The 22,572-nt window shown below is 43.1% G+C and overlaps 1 protein-coding gene across 1 annotated transcript in view; it reads left to right on the forward strand.

Annotated features, from left to right (window-relative positions):
• Positions 1 to 22,572, forward strand: part of ARHGEF4 (Rho guanine nucleotide exchange factor 4) — a 329,119-nt gene continuing 306,547 nt past the window's right edge. Inside the window, exons 1-2 of the mRNA XM_032764769.2 lie at positions 1 to 381; positions 11,955 to 11,990. Of these exons, the coding sequence (XP_032620660.2) occupies positions 169 to 381; positions 11,955 to 11,990 (249 nt within the window). The 5' untranslated portion in view covers positions 1 to 168. The remainder of the gene's footprint in view (positions 382 to 11,954; positions 11,991 to 22,572) is intronic.

Consider the following 22,572-nt stretch of genomic DNA (forward strand, 5'->3'; position numbering starts at 1 on the left):
TAAAGAAAGTTTCTTCCACCATAGTCTAACTTTTGGGTTGGCTTAAAGGCAAGGCTACATACTTTTGGAAGATCAGGAAATATAATTACTGATATGAAACAAAAAGTTCCCTGAGTTGTCTGTGGAAAGATCAGGACTTTATCAAGGAGGAAAAATATCTTTGATAAAATGGAGTTAAATAGGTGCCCAAGTGCATCAATAGAAGAAGATCAAAGACAAGGGGATGGGGAGGATGCTACTGCTGATGCTGGCAATCGCGTTGTCAGTGAAGAGCTGGATCTGGTACAAATGTATCTTACTTGTTTACCGGACACCTACATGAAAGCTAAATTCACCCTGACAGCATACCTGGCATGCTGGTTAGTTCTGAAACTCTGCAAGGTAAGAGATTTAGTACTAACCTACTGGCATTAATAGTTAGCTTCATGAGTGCTTAGAAGACAAAGTGAGCAAAGCCACAATGCTGTAGAACCTGATAGTGTGAAAGGACAGCTATGTGTACAGTACAGTCATCTTAATAGCATCTTAGTAAAAGGAGAATGCAAGTATTTACAGTGTATTCAGATGGCTGTATTCAGAAATGCATGCTGCTTACAACTGAAAAGCACATAGGGAATACTATTTTAGCACTGTGAGTCACAATACACTGATCAATAGCTGCTACCCTACTTTCCAACATACTTTATCAAACAGATCGACGGACTCAAAGGTACTGTATATTAAATCTTGCCTTTGCCACGAGAGGGGGAAGCACATTGTATCCCTCTAAAATTGCAGAATTCCTCTCTTTATGCCATCAGACACTCTCACTTTACCAGCTAAAACTGAATGGATAGGAGAGGGGCCACCTTGGATTTGATAATAGTGTAAGAAGCTGCCTGTTTCTAGTGATATTACTGTTTGCTCCTTTCCATTTTGTGCTTAGTAGCACACCATAAGTGTAATTCGAACAGAATGAATTGTTAATTCACACTTCATTCATTTACAGCCTAACCAACCTTATAAATTTTAAGCTCCAAATGCGATAGTAACAGAACTGTGGTAATCGGGAACATTACTGTGAAATGTCAAAGTGAATCACAGATAACTTCATCAGATGATTTTGTAAAGAATTTGTGGTCTGTGTTCCTCTAATAAACATATACTCACGGTAATTTATTGTATGTGGAGGTGATACCCACTGATAAACTGTAGAACCATGTAATGAATTGCATTATTTCTTCCTATCCTTCCAGAAATTTACACTGTCACTTCAACCTAGGACAGGAGCTATTCAGCCCTGCACAATTGATGATTTCAGGTCAGATATTTTGTAATTCTTGGGGGTTAGACACAAAGCTATGACAGTAAAGTTTTAGTTCGGGAAGGTGATGCTTAAAACACTGGACTACAATTCAGGACATCTGGGTTTAATTCCAGCTTTGCCATAGACTTCCTGTTTGGCCTTGGGAAAATCACTTTGACTCAGATTTTTAAAGGTATTTAGAAATGAGTATTTAGACAGGTGTTGCAACCAGAGCACAACAATGCCTAATTGCCTCTACAGATCTGGGCCTTAATCTCTGTGCCTCATCCTCCCCATCTGTAAAATGGGGAAAATACACTTTCTTTCTCTTGTCTATTTAGATTGTAAGCACTTCAGGGCTGGATTGTCTTACTATTTATATGTGTCTAGTAGAATGGGGCTTTGACCCCATTGAAGTTTCTAGGCATTACCACATCACAAGAAATAAATCAACATACTTTGTAACATTTGTATCCATTTCTATTCATAAAAATATTCTTCTACTCTACTAACACGTCACATTGAGAAAACAGAATGTCCTGACAGAATTTAATATGCCCGGGGACTGTAATCCTTTGGAAAATGTTCACGCTTCTAATAAATAGAAAAAGAACTAGAACTATGTCCAACATTTGGTTTGGTTTGTTCTCTTACAGAACAAAACAAAGGCAGAGGGGTGTAAGTCTATCATAAATGTACCCTGGGCTCCAATGACTGTAATATGAGCATCTCATAACACCCCGGTAAGCTACTGAAGTACTATTAGCCCCATTTTGTTGATAAAATTTAGTTAACATAGCTATGCTAGTCAGAATGTGGAAAAAAAAAAAAAAAATCACACCCTGGACTGACGTAACTCTGCCAAGCTAACCCCTGGTGCACACATGGTTTTGGAAGAATGCTTTCGTCAATGTAGCTACAGTTGCATGGGGAGCTGGTGTTGTTAAACCAATGGGAAAACCGCATCTATTGGTGTAGGGTGTGTTGCCGCTATGGGGTTATGCTGGTATAGCTACAGAGATGCATAGTGTCTGTAGTGAAGATACGCCATGGGACACAGAGAGGCCAAACGACTTGTCTAGGTTTACACAGGAAGTCTCTGGAACATCAGGGAATTGAACCTGGGTAGGTGAATGATAGTGACAAAAGATTGGTTATATGACTGTGACTGCCAGGTCCCTTCACTTTTCATTTCCAGACATTTTAACATTTGGGAAGCAGTAGAATTTTTTTTTTTGGTGAGAGGTGTTAACTGGACTCCACTGAAATATATTTTCCTTAACTCTGAGGAATGAAGGCCAAGATTTTCAAAAGTGCTTTAGGTGCCCAACTTGAGATAACTTAAAAGGGTCAGATTTTCAGAAAGTGCTGAGAACCCACCCTCTGAAAATCAGGCCCTTTTAATGTGCCTCACATTAGGCAGCTTACATTATATCACTAACTCCAGGGTTACTACTTTGACAAAGATCTTCAGTATTTAATAAAACTTTAGGGTCTAAACAGCCTGATTAGGTACATTTATCACTCTCAGCCATTCATATCTGCCTCCAAGATTCTTGTTTTGTGGAGGGGAGGGCAGAGTTGACCTCTTATGATCCATCTTGCTTTAATTATTACCAATACTTCTTGCTTTCATTTGGGCCAGAAATACCATAAAAGACTTTGTAATATTCCCACACTTGATCTTCTGGGTGGAAGCAGGAGATGCAGAGAAGCAAAGCAATGAAAATGAAAAATAACGGACAGCAAATCTGAACGTATTGAAACCTACAGAAAGGCTTCGTTCAAGTTCATTTCCCATTCTGGGCAGAGGTTCAGGCCAGTTTTTTTATGAGCAGCGTAAATCATTGAATGTGTGCCTGGAAGTTCAACTTCCCCTCCCACCTCCCCCGCCACCAAGAAGCAGGGAGTCGAAATATTTCCAGAATATTTAATATTCAGCAAGCCATGTCTCAGGTCCAACTCCAATCCACAACCAATATGTTCATAGCGCACAGGCCGTGCAAAGGTGATATAGAACTAGTATGAAACATCCTTTATAAAGGCGGGGAATGATCTAGCCAGAAAAGCCAGCAACATCCACATTTCCTAATACTGAAACCCCTTTCATTAAGAAAATCAAAATCTTTGTGCTCAGGAAAGCTGGTCTATGAAGCAGACTTTATAGATTGAGAATTCTCAAATGATGGCAGCACCAAAAATACATGTTTTCTTTCCTTTGCATTATTAACTTAGGCCCATTTCCTGCAATGAGTTCTGCACAGGCAGACCCCTTTACCACTGGGGCTCTGTGAAGGAGGATAGGTTTGCCTGTGTGGATCTCATTGCAAGATCACTGTCTGTGACTTTAAATAATTATAAAATATTGTCTACGACTGTAAATCACTAACATAGTACATACGTAGCCTTAAAAAAAAACTATAGACAATTTAAAACAAGGTGGGTGAGGTAATATCTATTATTCTTCCAACTTCTGTTGCTGGGAAGGAGAAGCTTAAAATGAAGTGGGAAGTCAAGGGTTGGCAGGCAGTAGGCTGTGTTATAAATACAACCAGTCTCTGTCAAGTCCATGGTTGTTAGTATCTAGCAGAGTTAAGAATTTAAGTTCCCAGGCTCATCTTTTGAAGGTGTTGTGCAAGTTTCCTTTAAGGACAAGGATTAAGGATATGCCTACACTGTAATTAAAAACCCGCAGCTGACCCATGCCAGCGGACTCAGGCTCACGGGTTCAGGCTTCATTTTAGGTGGCCTCCTACAGCATGTACGAAGCTTTTATGCTTAACAGTCTGTCCCACCGTGTATTTAGCTTGGACACTCTGGTTAGCTTCTCCAGATCTCAGGAAGAGCTCTGTGAAGCCTGAAAGCATGTCCCTTTTCCAACAGAAGTTGGTCCAAGAAAAGATATCACCTCACCCACCTTGTCTCTCATATCAGCTACAAAACTGCAAACAATTTAAAACAAAGTATTTTAAAATAATTTCCTTCTGTACTTACTGCCAGCACATGATTGGAAAGTTCTATGCTTTTCCTGGAAGGGTTGATAGCATTACAGACACCTAATCTTAGGAGCTGCATTTCTTCTGCTTTGCTGGGTGTGATAATGGCACACTTTTGCCAGAAGAAACACTGAACTAGTCTTGATAGGGCATAAAACCTATTATTTGTGATGTCTTTAAAATAAAGAGTTGTTATTTGTCCATACTTGATGAAAGTGGGCAAATATAACAGCATTTAAGGCATGAGAGCAGCATAAAAATGCTGGAGGACCCCGTCAAGTGACCCTTCTCCAGATTTATGTTGGGTTAACATCATTGATTTAAAGAACCAGTGTAAATCTCTGAAGGGAAGACAGAAGGGATGCTTAAATAAGTGGTTGTGAATTCAGGCTCTGTATTGTTATGTTTGGAAATTTGCACATGTGCTAAGGAAAATGCTGCATAATCCAATGAATAAGCCACTCCTCTTCAGTGAAATCCACCTTCTAATCACACCCGGCCAGGCTCCAATGAAATGAACTTGGTGTGCCATAATGCAGCTAATAGCATAAGGAAGTGCAAGCTGTCCCTCTGTCTTGAACGTTGTGAGATCTAACAGGTGCATACAGAGCATTTGCCTCACCAGATGAAATGGGAAAACAAGCCTCTCTAACTCTCAGCTTCACTCTTGGATAGACTTAGGGGGAATACCTACCGTCAATGTATGTGGAGTTGTAGCCATGTTGGTCCCAGGATATTAGAGAGACAAGGTGAGGGAAATAATATTACCTTACCCACCTTGCCTCTATAGAGTCAATATAGAATTTTAGGCAATGTCACCATTTTGATTATGCTAAATCCACATAGCTTGTCATTTTGATCATACCAAGAGAAAATGGAAGGCATCTCCATCTTCAGATCCTCTTTAAACTCATTTAGCAAAAGGTAAAGATTACAGCATTGAGCAACAGAAAACCTACCTGGGATAGAGGAATCTAAATGACTTTCCATAGTTATGGCACAGGATCTGGAGTCAGGCAACACTGGCTTTGTATCCAGCTGTAGTGAAATCTTCCTGTGTGATCTAAATCCAAGTTTCAGTTTTCCCATCTAGAAAATGGTGATAATATGATGTGCCTCCCAGCAGTGTTGCAATGCTAAATTCAGTACCAAGGCACTTCCAGATCCTTGAGTAGAAACACAATAGAAATGCAAAATATTCTTAAATAAGCCCTTGGCTTACAAAATGGGAGGAGACAAATTTAGGATGTGTGGCCTTACTTATGGTCAGCTGCTTCTGTAGTTTCCAAGAGTACATTTGACTTTTTAGCCTTTTCCCATGGTAAGACACTTTACTCCTACAAGTAGGACTAAATGCTTTACTAAAGAACATTAATTGTTTAAGAGTTAAACTCCCATTCCTTGATCCATTTGGGCCTTCCTGCAGAGCTAAGCTTAAAAGGACAAGAAAAAACTTATAGTATGTGGAAACATTTAAAAATGTTTCTTTGATGCCAAAGCAGACAGCTTTTGTGCTCTCACAGAAAGTTTAGGGGTGGGGCAGGCAGAGGGGACTAGTGTTGTTTCCAAGTAAATGTTTCTTTTTTTATATTAGTTGCTATAATACCATTTATAAAAGGGCACTCACTGTTTTGACACCCAACTTTCCTGCATAAAATGAAGGTTCAGTCATCCTTTGCTTTTACAGACAGCTGTTACTCTAATTATTCTTCACTTCAGTTATGTTCCTGAAGAGACATTATATACTCACAGTAGTGAAAAATGCCTAAATGAAAGTGCACATCAGTGTGTGGGAAACAGGGCCCTGCTTAGGAATTTGGTCATAAAGTGCTGGCAACTCAAGACTTGTGGTTTGATGGTAAAGTCCCAGCTCCTGAAGCCAAGGGGTTACATAAGAATCTTGGCTTTCACTTAAAAAAAGGAAAAATAAAGGAAAAAAAAAGTTTCTAGCTCTCCTGACTGTGGAAGAAAGCTTGGAACCATGACACCTAAAGCTCTAGAAACAAAAAGGCAAGTTAGAACTACCTCCCAAATTTTAAAATCTTATGATTTTTGAATGGTTGCCATTGGCAATAATCGTGTAAGTGGTTTAAAGTCTGGGTCAAATATAGAAAGTTAATCCCTGCTGTGATGGGGGCAAGGCCAGATGGCTACAGTAAAGTAGTGAGAAACAGGTATGTTAGCCCCAGGCTAAACAAATCCCTGGTACCATGGTAACCAAATGGCAGTTGCTCCAGGTTAATCAAGACACCTGGGACCAATTAAGATCGTTCTAGTACTTGCTTTCTCCCATGCTTAGTTTCGTTTTAGACTGTATAGCTGTTTGGGTAAGAGAATGTATCAATGTGTACATACAGTGCCTAACACAATAGGGAGCCCACGCTTGGTTGGGGGCTCTAGATATAATACAATGCGCAGGAGTAGAAATGTGAAGGATGCTTACCTGTTAGCAAGGAGGAGGGAGTGGAATTTAAACAAAGTTTTTAATTGAGGTTATTGGAGCAAAAGTCCATTAATACTTAAAGTGGAATTTCTTAGGACAACATATGGAGGGGAGGAAGAAGGGCGATGAAAGGAGGCTTTAGCAAAGCCTATTGCATGTTCTCTGGGCTAAATTATAAGCTCTGTCAGAATACCAAAACCAGCTGTGTAAGGCTGATAACAGATGTCCTGTACGGGTAGGATGTGAGAGATTACAGGAGGTGTCACTAGACCACTAAGGAGAAGTCAGGGTCATGGAAGGTCAAACAAATCAGAATTTGCATAATGTACAACTTGGAAATAATTTCAGCAATAAGCTTATGAAAAAGGTGTCTTCAATGGGAGCAAGACTGAACCTCTGATTGCTTGAGAAAAAGGTTAGATACAGAATATATTTCCAACTTGGACAGGCTAAGTTTGAAACTCAAGATGTAATTGTGCTGTCGTGTACTGAAATGAGATCTGCAGAATTGAAAGGTTGTTTTTCAAGCTTCATTTGTTTTCAAAATATGCAATCCTTGGGGAGGTGGATACTTTACAGGAAGTTGCTTGTGTTATTTTTTTGCAGACTATCAGAATTAGACTTGTATAAATTGACTTTTAAAGAAGCGTAACATCACTGTGATAAAAATGGTAAACCAATGAAGGAAACTATTTCAAAAGGCAACTGAAACAGAGAAAAATAAATGAGAAAAGCAGGTAGCTTTGAAAGCTGGTTTAAGCAAGTTTCCATGTTTTTTTAATTTTACAGGGATAAAAAAAGTTTGGTTTTAAATTGAATGATGTATGTTTATTTCTGGAGCTTCAAGAGTTGCATATAGAGATAATCTGCTTCCACGTACTTCTCCCAAGATCCTACCTATTCTGCCTTTGCTCTTATAGCTCTCTTTGCTCCGGAATCTGCACAGTAGTCATTGTATGATCAGGGGTTTAAGAGTGCTTGATAGGAGCTGATATTAAAACCCAGTGTTGATATCAGTAAAAAGGGGAAGCTCTTCAGAGATAAACAGGACACCAGCCACAGAGACAAGTGCAAAAACTAAAGGTGAACTGCAGAGGATCTTAGGTACTGTGAGACACAAGGTGGGTGAAATGTCTTTTACTGAACCAACTCCTGTTGGTGGAAGATACAAACTTCCGAGTCATAGAGCTCTTCAGGTCTGGACCCACATGGGTACAACATCACTTTACATTATTTATGAAAGAATACAAAGAAATCCAGAGCTATTAAAATAGAATTATTACTGCATTAATACTAATAAATCACTAACAGTGAGGATCCTGTAAAAAACAAAACAAAAACTCAGTTTTCAAAGATTATTATTTCATTTAGTCACAATTTGATCCCATTGAGACAGCATGCAAATTTTGGCCCTGATCCCACAAATGCTTAAGCACAGGCATAGCTTTGCTCACCTGAGTATTCCCACTGGGTTTATCCATGTGAGTGAAATAGTTATGCATAAGCTTAATTGTTTCCATGGTTTGGGCCCCTGTCTCATCCCAGACCCCAGGTTCATCTGAGGCACAGATGGAACCTAGATGAAAAATGTAGACATGTTGGGAAATGGAGACTGAGCAAAGAATACAAGGAATGGGGAAGGATCTCAGTGTTTAATAGGAAAACACTGGTGTTTTCCTTTAAAGGATCTGCACAAGAGCTAGCCAAAATGTTTGTAATAAAACCTGTTGAAAGTGGAAAGTTTTTTGTTTGCTTTTAATTTCTAATGTAAGGTTTGGGGCATGTTCACCAAAGTTCATGAACGTTTCAGGAACCTTGGGCAAAATTTCAAGCAAATGTGGGCTGATTTATGGTTTGGGTGAAAATCTGGATGGTTTTGACCCCACGCCACAAAAAAACATTTAGCTTTGTGTTTTAGCCTTCATTTGAACTGAGAGCAAAATGGAACTCGAGGTTAGAACCCACACAAGCCAAAATTGATGCTTTGAAGCCCTGTGAGCTGAGTCTGCTCTGTTTCTGACAACTCTCGTTGGAAGTGAGCTGCAAAGCAGGTCAAGTCTGGGATACGTACGTAGTGAATGAAAGCTGTTAGCATTTCAGACCTGTTCAGTGTTAATGAGTTATATTCCAATCCCACAAGCTGATCAGTGCATCAAGCATGAGAGTCGATGGAGCAAGGAGGTCCATTCACGTAGGTCAGTTTTCAGAATCAAGGCCTGAGTGCTCTCAGTCCCTTATAAGTGGGTGTCCACAGAGGACAAAATCACCATCACCACTTCACTAATTAATACTATGCTGGCAGTGTCAGTAGAAAGGCCAACTGCCTTCTTGCCCTTAGAAGTGATTTCCCCCAAAAGAGAAATGAGATGAGACACACTGGCAGCACACATGGGATAGCCATAGTCTATGCTGTGTTCATTCTATGAATATTATAGTACTCAAATTGGCACCTTTTAAGTATTAAATTTGCTTTAATAGGTAAGATGACATTTTAAAAAAAATGACAGTCCTCTGGCACCTTATATGCATATTTATAATTTTTTTTTATACCTGCCTTTGGAAATTTCCACCACGTGTCTGAGTCAGTATTCACCCACAAAAGCTCATGCTCCAATACTTCTGCTAGTCTATAAGGTGCCACAGAACTCTTTGTTGCTTTTTACAGATTTTAAAAAAAGTAAACAAAATTATGCTTTTGAGTATGGAAAAGCAGTCTCTTGAATGGGTCCTAGATGTTTTCCAGGTCCTTTGTTTCCTTTTTCCAGTGTGCATCAATTCCCTTGAGATGTTCCCTACCAGGGCTAAAGCATTATAATCCTCTAAATTGACAGATTATATACCCAGAAGGGATGACTGATCATATAATTGGATCTCCAGTATAACACTTGGCCATAGGATTTATTAAGTCCTGTTTGAAGTAGAGCAGATCTTTTAGAAAAAATATCCAAACTGGATTTAAAAATTGCCAGTGATAGAGAATCCACCACTGCAGTTGGTCAATTATTCCAGTGATTTAATTTCCCTCACTATACTATTTGTGACTTACTTTCAGTCTGCATTTATCTAGCTTCAGCTTCCAGCGTTTGGGTTGTGTTACAGACCTCTGTCTGCTAAATTGAAAAGCCTATTACCATCAACTTTTTGTTCCCCATGCTTGTACTTATACCAAGTCACCCCTTAACTTTCTTTGTTAAACTGACCAGATGGACCTCATGAGCTCCATCTCTATACACAGCATAAGGCATGTCTCCCAATCCTTTAATCCTTCTGGAGGCTCTTCTCTAATCAACAACGTTCTTGAATTGTGGACACCAGAACTGGCCACTGTGCTCTAGTTGTGGTTGCACCACTGCTAAACACAAAGGAGTTTACCTAGGCAGACCACCTTGTTGCTTGCAGTGGTGAAATTTCTTGCAATGGATTGGATTCTGCAACTCTCATTCACTTACTTGTGGCAGTAGTCCTAATAAAGCCACATGCCAGGATTGCAGAATCAGGCCCTAAGTTGTTTCTTGGATGTAATTCAGAGAGCAACATTACTTCCCTAGAGGGAATCTTTAGAGGAGGATTTTCATAACATAGCATTTTAATAGGGATATTTTCTGTGTTGGTTTCTGTAAAGCAACAGAGCAGTATAACTTACTGCACCAGTTGTCTTGAGTGCTGTTCCTTTTGTCAGCCCTAAACTGCGTACCCATGTTTTAAACATTAGCTTAACAATGGCAACCTCCTCTGCTGCTTTACAGCATGAAAATTACTTGACTTGAGTTTTCCTCAAAGGTAACTTCTATTTAAGTCAATTAATATTTTTTGCCTCTAGCACTTGGGGTTTAACACTCCCTTGAGTGCCAGCATATAAATAAAACAGGCCCTAATGACTTGGCTGCAGAGGTGAGGGGTTGTACTCAATAGAGAAATGAACAGAAGCATCTTTAAACAATAATATTAGAGCGAGTCCATGGCTCATTAAAGGGTTACAAGGTAACAATATAGTCTAGTGTGCCAGATGCTAGTGGAGATTTCCTGGGAATACTAGCACACCCACCTGGTAAAAAAAAAAAAAAAAAAAAAAAAAAAAAAAAAAAAAAAAAAACTTTCTAAACAGCCTTGGTTTAGATAAATTCGAACTCTATCCTGATTTTACAGCAGACTATTTTTTTCCCTGCTGTAATTCCAACGACTTCAATGGAGTGACTCCTGATTTCTACCTCAGTGAAAGGAGATCATAGTCAGGCAATGTGGATTTTCACTAGTAAACCTGTGGAAGCTTGTGCATTCTGTGATTAAAATAGTGCAATGTTCAGAGTTTGTAAGTTTTCTTGTGCAACAAATTCTACAGAGAGTCTGTAAAGACAGCTTCTGACAGAAAACTGCATGTGCTCCAGGACTGATAAACAAGGGTGGCCAGATTGCCCTATCTCACCAAAAAATCTGTTGAAAAGGACCAGAGGAAACAGAAATCTCTTTGAGATCCTTTTGGAGTTTCCAGAGAAGCACCCTTTCACATGGGAAGGGTCATATTTTCAGAGGGCAAAGTCTCCCAACTTTGTGGGGCTGAGGGGATTGTGGGGGAAAGCAATCCAGGTGATACTTATTATGTAATCCCCCAAAACTGCAAGCCAGTTCACTGTGCTAGGTACAATACAAACCTGACAGTTCTGGTCTCAAAGAATTTATAATCTCAGAAAGAAAGGATGGGCAAAATGGCTAAAACAAACAGTGATCAGGATGATGCTAGGCACAGGTCTTGTTCGATTTTTTTCTTAACACCTCCTTGACCTCCCCCACATTATTTATGGAGCATTCCCAACTGCCATCCCAAGCAGCTACTAGGTTTTTCCATTTTAACTGTTACCCTTATCCTCTCCCCACTTAACCCACCCTCTCAGAAAAAGCCTGGGTAAGTAGAACACTTTTACAACGTGCCTCAAAGCATGTATAGTTATGGAGTATATACAGTATAATTATGCATAGCAGAATGAGACATCATGAAAAGCCTTTGTTTACAGCCTCTCCATCATGAGGGTAGAATGAACAGATTCACTGAGGAAATGCAAAAGCAGCTGCCTTTGATCAACTTCTGTTGTTCTCTTTGGCAAAGACATAGGGCCAAATTAATCCCTGGCATGACTCTACTTGAAGTCAGAGAGTTACACTAGGAATAAACTTGCTTGTAGAATACTATTTTCAGATCCCCTTCTCCTAACATGTACCATTTCTCTTTCCATAGAGAGCCTGTGAGAAAGGAGACTGTGCTTCTAAAAAGGTAGGATTTCTTTTTAGTCACAGACTGAATAATTTTTCATTTCATCAGACTATTGTTAGTAGTTCTGTTTGTCTGCCAATGCCACTCCTGTAGCAACGTGACTAAGTAACTAATCTTAGGAAAAATGATTTTAGTATATTTAAAATTTTTTATGAATTGACATGAAACATACAATTGTATGGCACTGGGCAAGACCCCAAAATGTTGTTTATGAAAGTATTCAATTTCTTAAGAAGGGGAAAATGATGCAGGAATGAGACCCTCCAGCAACTAAAATACAAAACAGCCACGGCCCCCCACCACCAGTAGAAATGACAAGTCGTAGTCTCTAATATTAGTTGCAAGTAAAAAAAAATGTTCTATGAGGGCAAATTTTAGATTGCATTTAATAAAACACACTGATCCTCTTTAGCAAAAGTTAACAGGATGGTTGATGTTTCATGTTTGTTAGTTTTACAGCCAAACGTTTCCCTACTATGAGCCCAAGTGGTGCCTCCCACATAAAACTCTGCCGTTTATAATTTGCTGAGACTTCCTTTGTCTTATACAAGGCAGCTGGCAGGAATACTGACCTTCCTAGAGTAAAACCTTGCCAGTGCTAACTAATCAATATTCTACTGGGTAGGCTGCTCATTATGTGGCCACTGATTATCTCTGGAAGCGACTCCTTCTGTACATGTCTCATTCTGGAGTCGCTTCCCCCTACCACACATCCTTGCAAACACAATCTTCCTTGTGTGCAAAGCCCTGGAACGAAATCCTGTATCCATCTGAAGCAGACAGACAGACTAGCCTATTCTCAGCTATTAAGAGACAATTTTGAGGTGACATGCCTTTCCCAGTCCTATGCATTTCTTTATACCAAGAATGATTTGAATGCTTAGTTCCTAGGGACTTTTTTATTAAGAGTTTTAAGTTACACCTGTGGAGTGTCTGCTCTATTTTACTTGCGTTGTCATTGCATACTATCTATATTGATTTCATGGATTTTGTATACTACTTATATTGACTGCATACATCATCTTACATGGCTGTGTACAGGAGTAAGCCCCAACTCCATCCCTCATGTGGCTGAAGGGCTGCACAGCCCAGACTATCCCCCATGGACAGGAAGGGATGAGGAGTGGCAAACCCATGGTGCTGCCCCTACTACATACCAGCGTACTGGGCTTGCAGTAGGGAGGATGCTGCCTCCTGAAATAGTATATAATCATTTACTCTTGCCAATTCAAGGGAGGAGAAGCTGTGCCTCTGAGACTCAGTGCTTTCTAAGTGCTCTCCCTGAGGCAGGGCACTTATGCATTGCTCCATGTTGTGACAAAGTTCCTCCTCTACCTTGGTGGGTCCTGCGCTTATTGGCGGATTTGTTCACCTCAGTGATCTTCCCCTCTTGTGGAACCCACAGTCTGGGTCAGCTCCTCCTGTGTCTGATCAGGAGTTGGGAGGTTCAGGGGGAACCCAGGCCCGCCCTCTACTCCTGGTTCCAGCCCAGGGCCCTGTGGATCTCAGCTGTCTATAGTGCCTCCTGTAACAGCTGCATGACAGCTACAACTCCCTGGGCTACTTCCCCATGGCCTCCTCCAAACACCTTCTTTATCCTCACCACAGGACCTTCCTCCTGGTGTCTGATAACGCTTGTCATCCTCAATCCTCCAGCAGTACACTCTCTCACTCTCAGCTCCTTGTGCCTCTTGCTCCCTGCTCCCAGCTCCTCACACACACTCCTCCTCCTCTGGCTCCTCCCTGCCTGACTGGAGTGAACTCCTTTTTAAACCCAGGTGCCCTGATTAGCCTGCCTTGATTGGCTGCAGGTGTTCTAATTAAAGTAGCTATCTCTACTGCCTTCTAGACAGATCTTAATTGTCTCCAGGTGCCTTGATTAATCTGGAGCAACTGCCATTTGGTTACAAGGGTCCTAGGGAGTTGTTTAGCCTGGGGCTAACATACTTGTTTCTCAGTACTTTACTGTAGCCATCTGGCCTTGCCCCATCACAATACTCAGTATGGCAAAACCTAGCCCTTATACTTAAATCAGCAAAGATGGCAATCCACCATTCTAGGCAGCCTAACAATTTAGAATCCACAATCACACCAGAGTATTTTGTCATTCAGTAAAGCAGTGGTTGAAAATCTGCCTACAGTGTGAATTAAGAGTATTTAAATATCCCAAGGCTTAATTTTGCAGGCTATTTAGTAGAATATAGATAATGACACTTTGTGGTACAGATGTAGTTGTTCCAATTTTAAACTTTTCAGCTTAGTTTAGGAACTGGTATTAGTCAGACAGGAGAGTTCCAAGGAGGAGGAACCCAGAGCCGGGGATGAGAGACTTATGCACGGGAAGGAAACTAGTTGGAAGATTCATACAAGAATGAAACTGAGTCCCTCCCACCCCTCACTAGCGTAACAAGGGGACTGCCGTTGATAGTGCTGTTGATAGAGACCAGACCCGCTGTTTATCCCCTGATGCTGTGCAAAGGTAGAACCAGGGCCGGCTCTAGGCACCAGCATTCCAAGCACATGCTCGGGGCGGCACTTCTCAAGTCAGATCTTTTCAGGGGCAGCACTCTAGGGTGGGAGAGGGGGTTGTTTTTTTTTCCCTTTGGCAGCAGCACTCTGGCTTCTTTTTTTTTTTTTTGCTTCAGCAGCGACACTCTTGAGGCAGCAAAAAACCTGGAGCCAGCCCTGGGTAGAACACTGCATTTATTGGCAATCTGCAAACATATAAAATCAATGGGGCTACTCATACTAGTTAGTGCACGGGTGTTGGAAACTGGCTATCCCTGATTATTGCTTCAATCCCACTCTTTTGGTGTGAACCACAGGTTTGTCTGTGGCTTGTCAGGGGCAGCTGCCTATTTTGATATGCGCGTTGGAGACAAGAGCTGGTTCAAAAGCCATCTCAGTGACCGTTGCCAGCAGTATAATCTTGTCTAGTCATTTGCATGTACCAGAGAGTCAGTGACAGCTATGTGAAAAATGGCAAGCTGGCACCAGAATAGGTATGTTTAGCCAGCTGAGTTTCCTGTCAGCTGCCTGTCTTCCAGATCAACAGAAAATAAGATGTGTGATGCAGTGAATCTATCAGGTTGTCACCAAATGTTTAATGAAACATAAATCAGGGGTTAAAGTAATGAAGAACAATGGAGAGGCAGCTTCTCTGCTGAAGTGGAGGTAACTTCTTTTGAATAGACATTATGCCAATTATCCCCTCTAGCTGCAGAATGACATTTAAGACAGCAAAATACAAATCAAATCCCTTATGAATAATGTCATATTGCACAAACTACAGCATCTCATCTCTAGAAAAAGACAAACCCACTCATTCTCCACTCTGAACTTTCCTACTGTTAAATGAAATGCAACTATATCTTTAGCTTCATTTATTTGGTTAATAGTTTGCTGATGGAATTTGCATCAAATATGCAGGCTTATTAGATATTATTATCAATAGAGATTTACAATTTCAAGTTGGATTTGGTTTCAAAAGAGCCATTAGTCACTCGTGAGTAAAGTGGTCCACTTCACTGGCTTTACCTGCAAGAATTCATGCTGAACACAAGAAGCCTCCTTATTTAAGGTTATGAAGGAAACTGTGTGACATTGCACTCTGTGATTTTATGAAAATATGATAATGAGTTTAAATATAATGTAACTGGAATATGCTTCATGCAAAAGGTCTCTTACAAGGTATCATTACAAAGATTATAATCTACTGAGTGTGGTTATCATATTTGTATAAATGTACCACTCTTGTATCTGAAACTAGAAGTATGAAATATAACTCTGAGGGCCTATTGTAATTATGCGAAGTGTGGGCCATTAACAGTGGTTTGGAATCTTGATGACTCCCATTAAGCAGGACAATTGTCTGCAGATGGCTCTGTTTTACCTGTAAGTCTTCCTGTATACATGTGGGCTGGCAAGTGAGTAATGAAGTCTTATAGGGTTTGGCTACATTGGCACTTTACAGTGCTGCAACTTTCACGCTCAGGGGTGTGAAAAAACACACCCCTGAGCGCTGCAAGATGCAGCGCTGTAAAGCGTCAGTGTAATCAGGGCGGCAGTGCTGGGAGCACGGCTCCCAGCGCTGCATGCTACACCCGTAAAGGATGTGGTTTACGTGCAGCGCTGGAGAAGTCTCTCTCCAGCGCTGCGCTCGTGATAACGCACACTCACACTTCAAAGCGCTGGCCCCGGCAGTGCTCCCACAGCGCTGGCTCGGCTGTGCTTTGAAATTTCTAGTGTAGCCAAGGCCTATAAGTGGACATGTGCATCATGTCATCTGAACTGGAATTCCCTCTTTAAACATTGATCCTTTTCTGTGAGAAAGGGTGGGTGGGAACCCAGAGAGGGATAAAAGATCTGGCCTTATGCAAAGATATATCAATGGGTTGGAACGAAACAAGGGCACCATCATGAGGAATTCCTTAGCTAACCACCTGAGTTGGAACAATGAGCTGAACCAGGGGGAAACGGCTGTGGCACAGACTAGGAAGGCATCCAATCTGAAGACTTATGAAAACATCTTTCAGGGTGAATTTTTATCTGTACTCAGTTGTATTACTGTGAATTAGGCTTAGATTTGCATTTTATTTTATTTCAACTTGGTAATTCACTTGTTCTGGTCTGTTACTACTTGTAACCTAATTAAATCTTACCTTTCTGTATTTTAATAAAATCACTTGTAGTTATTAATTAACTGAGAGTATGTATGTAACCCTTCTGCCGCTATGAGTGGCAAGCCACCAAGGGCCAGTTCAGTATCCAGGGTTCCGTTTCCACATACCACAAGGCATAACCGCTCGAGCCCCCACCGCAGTGACCTGGGACAATGACAGCACGTACCTTACACTACCACACCTCTGGGCGCCTCTAGGAGGCAATACTTCCCAATCTCGCAAGCCAACGGAGGTAATGAGTGGTAGCGAAATCTTTTTAATAAAGGAAGGAATTAATGTGGCATCCCATTGGAGAAACATTTCCACAAACAGAGTTATAAACACAAACCATAACCACCCCCCCCCCCCCAGTACATTTGGCAATGTCATTTCCCACTTAGGGTTCTTAAGTCCAATCACCCAAAGTCAACAACCCAAAAGGTCCTCTGGTGCAATGCCACCCAGAATTCAAGAGTCCTATCTGTAAAGGTCCCTCCCCCCAGTGCTGGGTGAAAGGGGCACCTTACGTGGTCAGGGCCACTGCCCTGCCTCTCCGTGGGTTCTGCTCGCGCCTTCTGCTCACGAACTGCTTCCGCCTTACCACGCGCTCCACTCTGCTCTGCCAGCCGTCCTCCACACAACTGCCCGCTCCACCAGTGCCTCATGAGCTGCTCCAGTTGTCCGAGAAAACTGCTCGGCTTACTGCCTTCGCTGCTGTGGCTGCTCCACACGCCCACAGTTACTACTCCGCTCTGGCCAGCCGCTCCACTCCACCAGCTGTCCTGTGGTCCGCTCTAGCCATCCCGTGAGGACTTGCTGCCACGGCCGCCAGCGGCTCGTGCCACAGTAGATAGCTTGTCCAGGCTGCGCCCCACCACGTTGGTAGTTGAGGCTGACTTCAGTACGTGCGAGTCAGCTCCCTAGCTCAGGTATATAGGTTTTCTAGTCCCTGTGCGGTTTTTGTTGTGCATGGTGCGTTGGGTTTAGATTGTGTGCCCCTCAAGAAGGTGCCTCTCGGTTTGTTAAGTAGAGTGTGTGGTAGAATGTTGTTTGTCCCAAGGAAAGGAAGCTGAGCATATATAAAATAAGATAGGTGTAAGAAGCGGTGGGGTGGGAGGAAAGAAATGGTTCTTACGTCTACGTGCACGCATTAGCCATAATCTGAGTTCTAGGTCTGCTGAGCAACCTGTCGATAGCTGAGTTGGAATAAAAATCAATCTCCTGATGGATTCCATGCAGTGAGAGAGGAGGTGGGACAACTGGTGCTTGTCTACTCCCGGGATTTGCGCCACGAATTAGGGATGCCTGCCACGCACTCAGGGGCTCACTGTCTAATGACCTGTGTTTTCCTTTGCTCGTTCTGCGGCATCGGCTTTTTGGCCCGCTCACGGTTAGTCTTCTCCTGCGACTTTTCCCTTTCATTCTCTCTTTTTGTACGCTCGCTCTTCCGGGCCGTTGTTTCGGCTTAGTTCGCTTGTTTTCCCTCGCTGCGTGGGTGGTTTTCATGCTCTCGTTTATCTCGTCAGTTTTTTTTTCTTTTCTTTTTTCTTTGGGCTTGTCTGTGCTTGGGCACCGTTCTGCAAGTTCGCTCCGATTTGTCTCTGGCAGCTGTACATTGTTTTTTTGGGTTTTTGGTCTTTCTGTCAGTTGGTCATCCTGTTCTCTTGCGACGGTGTTGTGCGGGACCTCGGGTTCCCCGCTCGTTCGGCGGGCCTACGGTTTCCTCATTCGCCAGGCTGGGCGTCGGCGGCTCTAGTTGTTTCCGCTGGGCTGCCTGGCTGCTTGCTGATTACTGTGTTATTTGGGGCCTGGTCCTGGCTGTCGGCGCGGCTCTGCTGCTGGGTTTGGTGCTGGCTTCTTCCTTTTATCCACGTCTGGCTTGTCTGACTTCTCTTTCCTTTGGCGGGTTTTTTCTTCGCATCTCGGCGCCTTTCTCGTCCGCGGCCTTGTGGTCCTGTACGCCTCCTCCTGCGGTTCCTCTGTTACGTTTGTGATGGGTTGGCTCCCCTTGGGCCTGCTGCTGTGCCGCCTACTTTGCCTGTTTCCTGCTCGGCTGCGTCTGTCTTGTGCGCCGCCTCTTTCGCAGGGTTGTGGCTGCGTTCTTTGGCCCCCGGCTTCCAGTGTTCTTGTTTTCCGCTGCTGACTCTGGGGTACCTGCTCGTTTTCCTCTGTTGCTTATCACTGCCGGCGCTCTGCCCGTTCCGGCTTTGTACGCCGTCGGCTGCCTGTCACTGCTTGGTGGTGCCGTAATGGTGTGGCCCGCGTCTGGCCTGCCCGCATTTCCTATTTGCATGGCACCGCCTCTCCTAGACTGCGACGTGGACTGCTTTGTGACGTGATCATCTCAGTTTGGGTGTACTTTGCAGACAAGGGAATGGTGGTGGGTCTCACCTCTCGCTGGAGCGGTGGCGCAATACCTCTTCCCTTCACAGGGTTTTGGAACCCATGTCCCTTGTCTAGCAAGTACCACCCAACTGAGGTTGAGTCATTTCTGTCACAAAGCAGTCCCACAGCTCGGCAGTCTAGGATGGGGTAGGCGTGCCTATGCAAATATTTAAGATTTCGCATTCCAGACATTCTTTCCACACTTCCCATACTTCACCACCAGATGTCAGGGTCAAATATTTGAGATTTCGCATTCCAGACATTCTTTCCACACTTCCCATACTTCACCACCAGATGTCAGGGTACAGCTCATCCTGACTCTGCTTACATGTATTAATACCTGGGGTGGGGGGATAGCTGTGCATATCTCTCTATCAGTGTTATAGAGGGCGAACAATTTGAGTTTATGAAACGGATTCATTTGGGGTTTGGACCCCATTGGGAGTTGGGCATCTGAGTCTTAAAGACAAGAACACTTCTAGTAAGTTGCTTTCAGTTAAGACTGCAGCTTTGGGGCACGTGGTTCAGACCCTGGGTCTGTGTTGGAGCAGATGAGTGTCTGGCTCAGCAAGACAGAGTGCTGGAGTCCTGAGCTGGCAGGTAAAGCAGGGGCAGAAGTAGTCTTGGCACATCAGTTGGCAGTTCCCAAAGGGGTTTCTCTGATCCAACCCATCACAAACTGATTGGATGCATATTTTGAGGACTTCTCATGTTATGCGGATTCTTTACAATACCACAAGCCTGTTCTTTGGTTACTATTAAATTCTTGCTAGCTATATTTTATTCTAATGTTTGATGGAGGAAAACTCCTGGCCAAATTAAATTATAATCAAGTTACAGCCATGACTTTATAAGAATGTAAGAATGGTCCTATTGGGTCAGACCAAACTTCCATCTAGCCCAGTATCCTGTCTTCCGACAGTGGCCAGTACCAGGTGCCCCAGAGGGAATGAACAGAACAGGTAATCATCAAGTGATCTATCCCCAGTTGTTCATTCCCAGTTTCTGGCAAACAGAGGCTAGGGATGGTGTCCCTAGCCTCTGCCCATCCTGGCTAATAGGTATTGATGAACCTATCCTCCATGAATTTATCTAGTTCTTTTTGGAACCCTGCTATGGTCTTGGCCCTCACAACATCCTCTGGCAAGGAGACTTTATAGTTACCAACTGCTACATGAAACTAGTACAAAGAAACCTGTGTTCAAAAAACAATGTTTGGTACATGTCTGTCCCAGGTATGTACAAATCTTTATCTTGAACTTCAGAGACTTTTGCTACAAGCACATTTTACAATGGCCCAAAGGAAAAAAGGAATAATGAAATAAAGAGTAAAACGTTAAATCTATTTTGTAAAACTGAATATTTCAGTTTAAGCATAAGGCCACACCAGCTGCATCTCATTTAAAACATGTAGGTGCTGAACTGGAGTTGTCATTCCTAAGGCACTCCCTGTTAAGTGTATGTCTGTATTCTGGACAGAAAAGTGAAGTTTTGAGAGTGTTTGGAAAGTTTTCTTGAGGAAATTATTGTTGCTATGTATGAGTTATACTAACTCTGCTTTTTCAAAAAGCCTAATCCTCTTTAGGAACCTGGATCTTAAAGGTGTAAATAGATTGTATACAGTGAATTTCCCAAGGCAGCTGCATACCAATCTGTGGCTAGAAATCTCTGTAGGCTTTTGTTTTGGATTTTCCTCTCAGCCAGTGAGTGTATTGATGCTCCACCTGTTGGAGACAGACAGCAATCCACTTTTATAGGGGGTGGCCTTGTTAATAAGTCTTAAGGCTTGTCTACACCGTCAAGCTTCTGCGCAGTAAAGCTGCTACTTGCGCTCAAACTGCAGACATGTACACACTGCCAAGCCACTATGTCCGCACAATCTCCTCAGTTGCAGTGCTGCAAAAAACCACCTTTGCACAAATAGCCTTACAACTCTCGTCGAGGCTCCAGCCATAGGCACCAACTTTTCCCAGCGCCAGTGGGTGCTTGCCCCCAGCCCTGACTCCACCCCTGCCCTGCTCCCTTCCGCCCCCTCTCTGCCCCGATTGGACTCCTTCTCCAAATCTCTGCCCCGGCCCCACCTCTTCCCCAAGCATGCCACGTTCCCCCTCCTCATCCTCCCCTCCAGCTCTTGCCACCATGAAACAGCTGTTTTGTGGCAGCAACTGCTGGGAGCTGCGGGAGAAGCGAGGATGCAGTGTGCTCAGGGGAGGAGACAGAACGAAGGTGAGCTGGGGCAGGGCGGGGAGCTGCTGGTGGGTGCAGAGTACTGACCAAATTTTCCCCGTGGATGCTCCAGCCCCAGAACACCCATGGAGTTGGTGCCTATGGCTCCAGCACTCTATTGCCAGTGTAGACAGTTGATTGCTTTCCACGCTGTAATTCGCCTCTGGAGCTGTCCCATAATGTCTCAAGGGACTGCTCTGCTCATTGTTTTGAACTTGGCGGCCCTGGAGACATGTGCCTCTCCCCTTTCAAAGCACCATTTCTGACAGCCCTTGCGCGCTGTATTCATCTGCTCTGGGACATAAAGCAAATCATTAATGTGGAATGGTCATGCTGTTGAACACAGAGGCAGGTGTGAGTGTGTGAGAGAGAGAAGGAGACAGACAGATTGCTGTACAGAAAGCCCAGGGAGGGAGGTGGGGGCTGATATCAGGGTTTTCCCCTCCCTTTGCCTCAGGACTGGTTGCTCCCTGCCACTGTCTGAACCTACAAGACAGCATGCTGACACACACTCTGTCCCTCAAAACACACTGTCTCTCTCCCCTACTCCGTACATACACAGTCCCTGTCTCACACTCCCCCTTCTCCCCCCACACACTTCAGTTGAAAAGCAGCTAGCAATGTAGTAGGATGCCCATGGAATAATGGGATTGGGAAACCTGCATCATGTGATGCCGTGCCTGCCCCATGAGGCATTGCAAACCCTTCCCAAAGCACTCTGCGGCCAGTTGCACACTGGAATAGCTACCACAATGCATTGCTGTCTTTGCTGTTGCAAGAGCTGCTAATGTGGATGCGCTCCAGCGTCACAAGGAGCAAGCACAGTGTGGACATGCAACAGTGGTTCTATTCCTACGTTTTATTAAAAGTGGTATAACTTGTGGCACACAAACTTGCCACTGTAGACATAACCTCAGGCTACTGGCTTCGTGTGCTTGTTGGGAGGAACTACGCTCCAGCATCTGGAATTGCATAACAGGCCAAAATAGGCACCTAAATCTGTTTTCCTTGTTCCTATATACCTGGCATGCTAGTGCAGATATTGGCATATATATATACACACACACACATATAATAGATATACATTTGAAGTTATTAACCAGTCACAGCTTCCAGTAGTCTTTGCCCATAGCCAAGAATGTCTAAATTTTTTATTACAAAAGTCAGCTAAAAGTGAATCCTAATTTAACTTTAAAAGCTAAAAAAATGTAGAGCTGGCAGACCAGTAAAGTACCATCTCAATGCCAGGCTAGGCTGGGCACAACAACTGGAGCTGCAGGAGTGTGGGAAGGACTGTGTTCATTACCCAA

This window comes from Chelonoidis abingdonii, chromosome 8 (assembly GCF_003597395.2).
Source record: "Chelonoidis abingdonii isolate Lonesome George chromosome 8, CheloAbing_2.0, whole genome shotgun sequence".
In the NCBI taxonomy this organism is placed as follows: domain Eukaryota; kingdom Metazoa; phylum Chordata; order Testudines; family Testudinidae; genus Chelonoidis; species Chelonoidis abingdonii.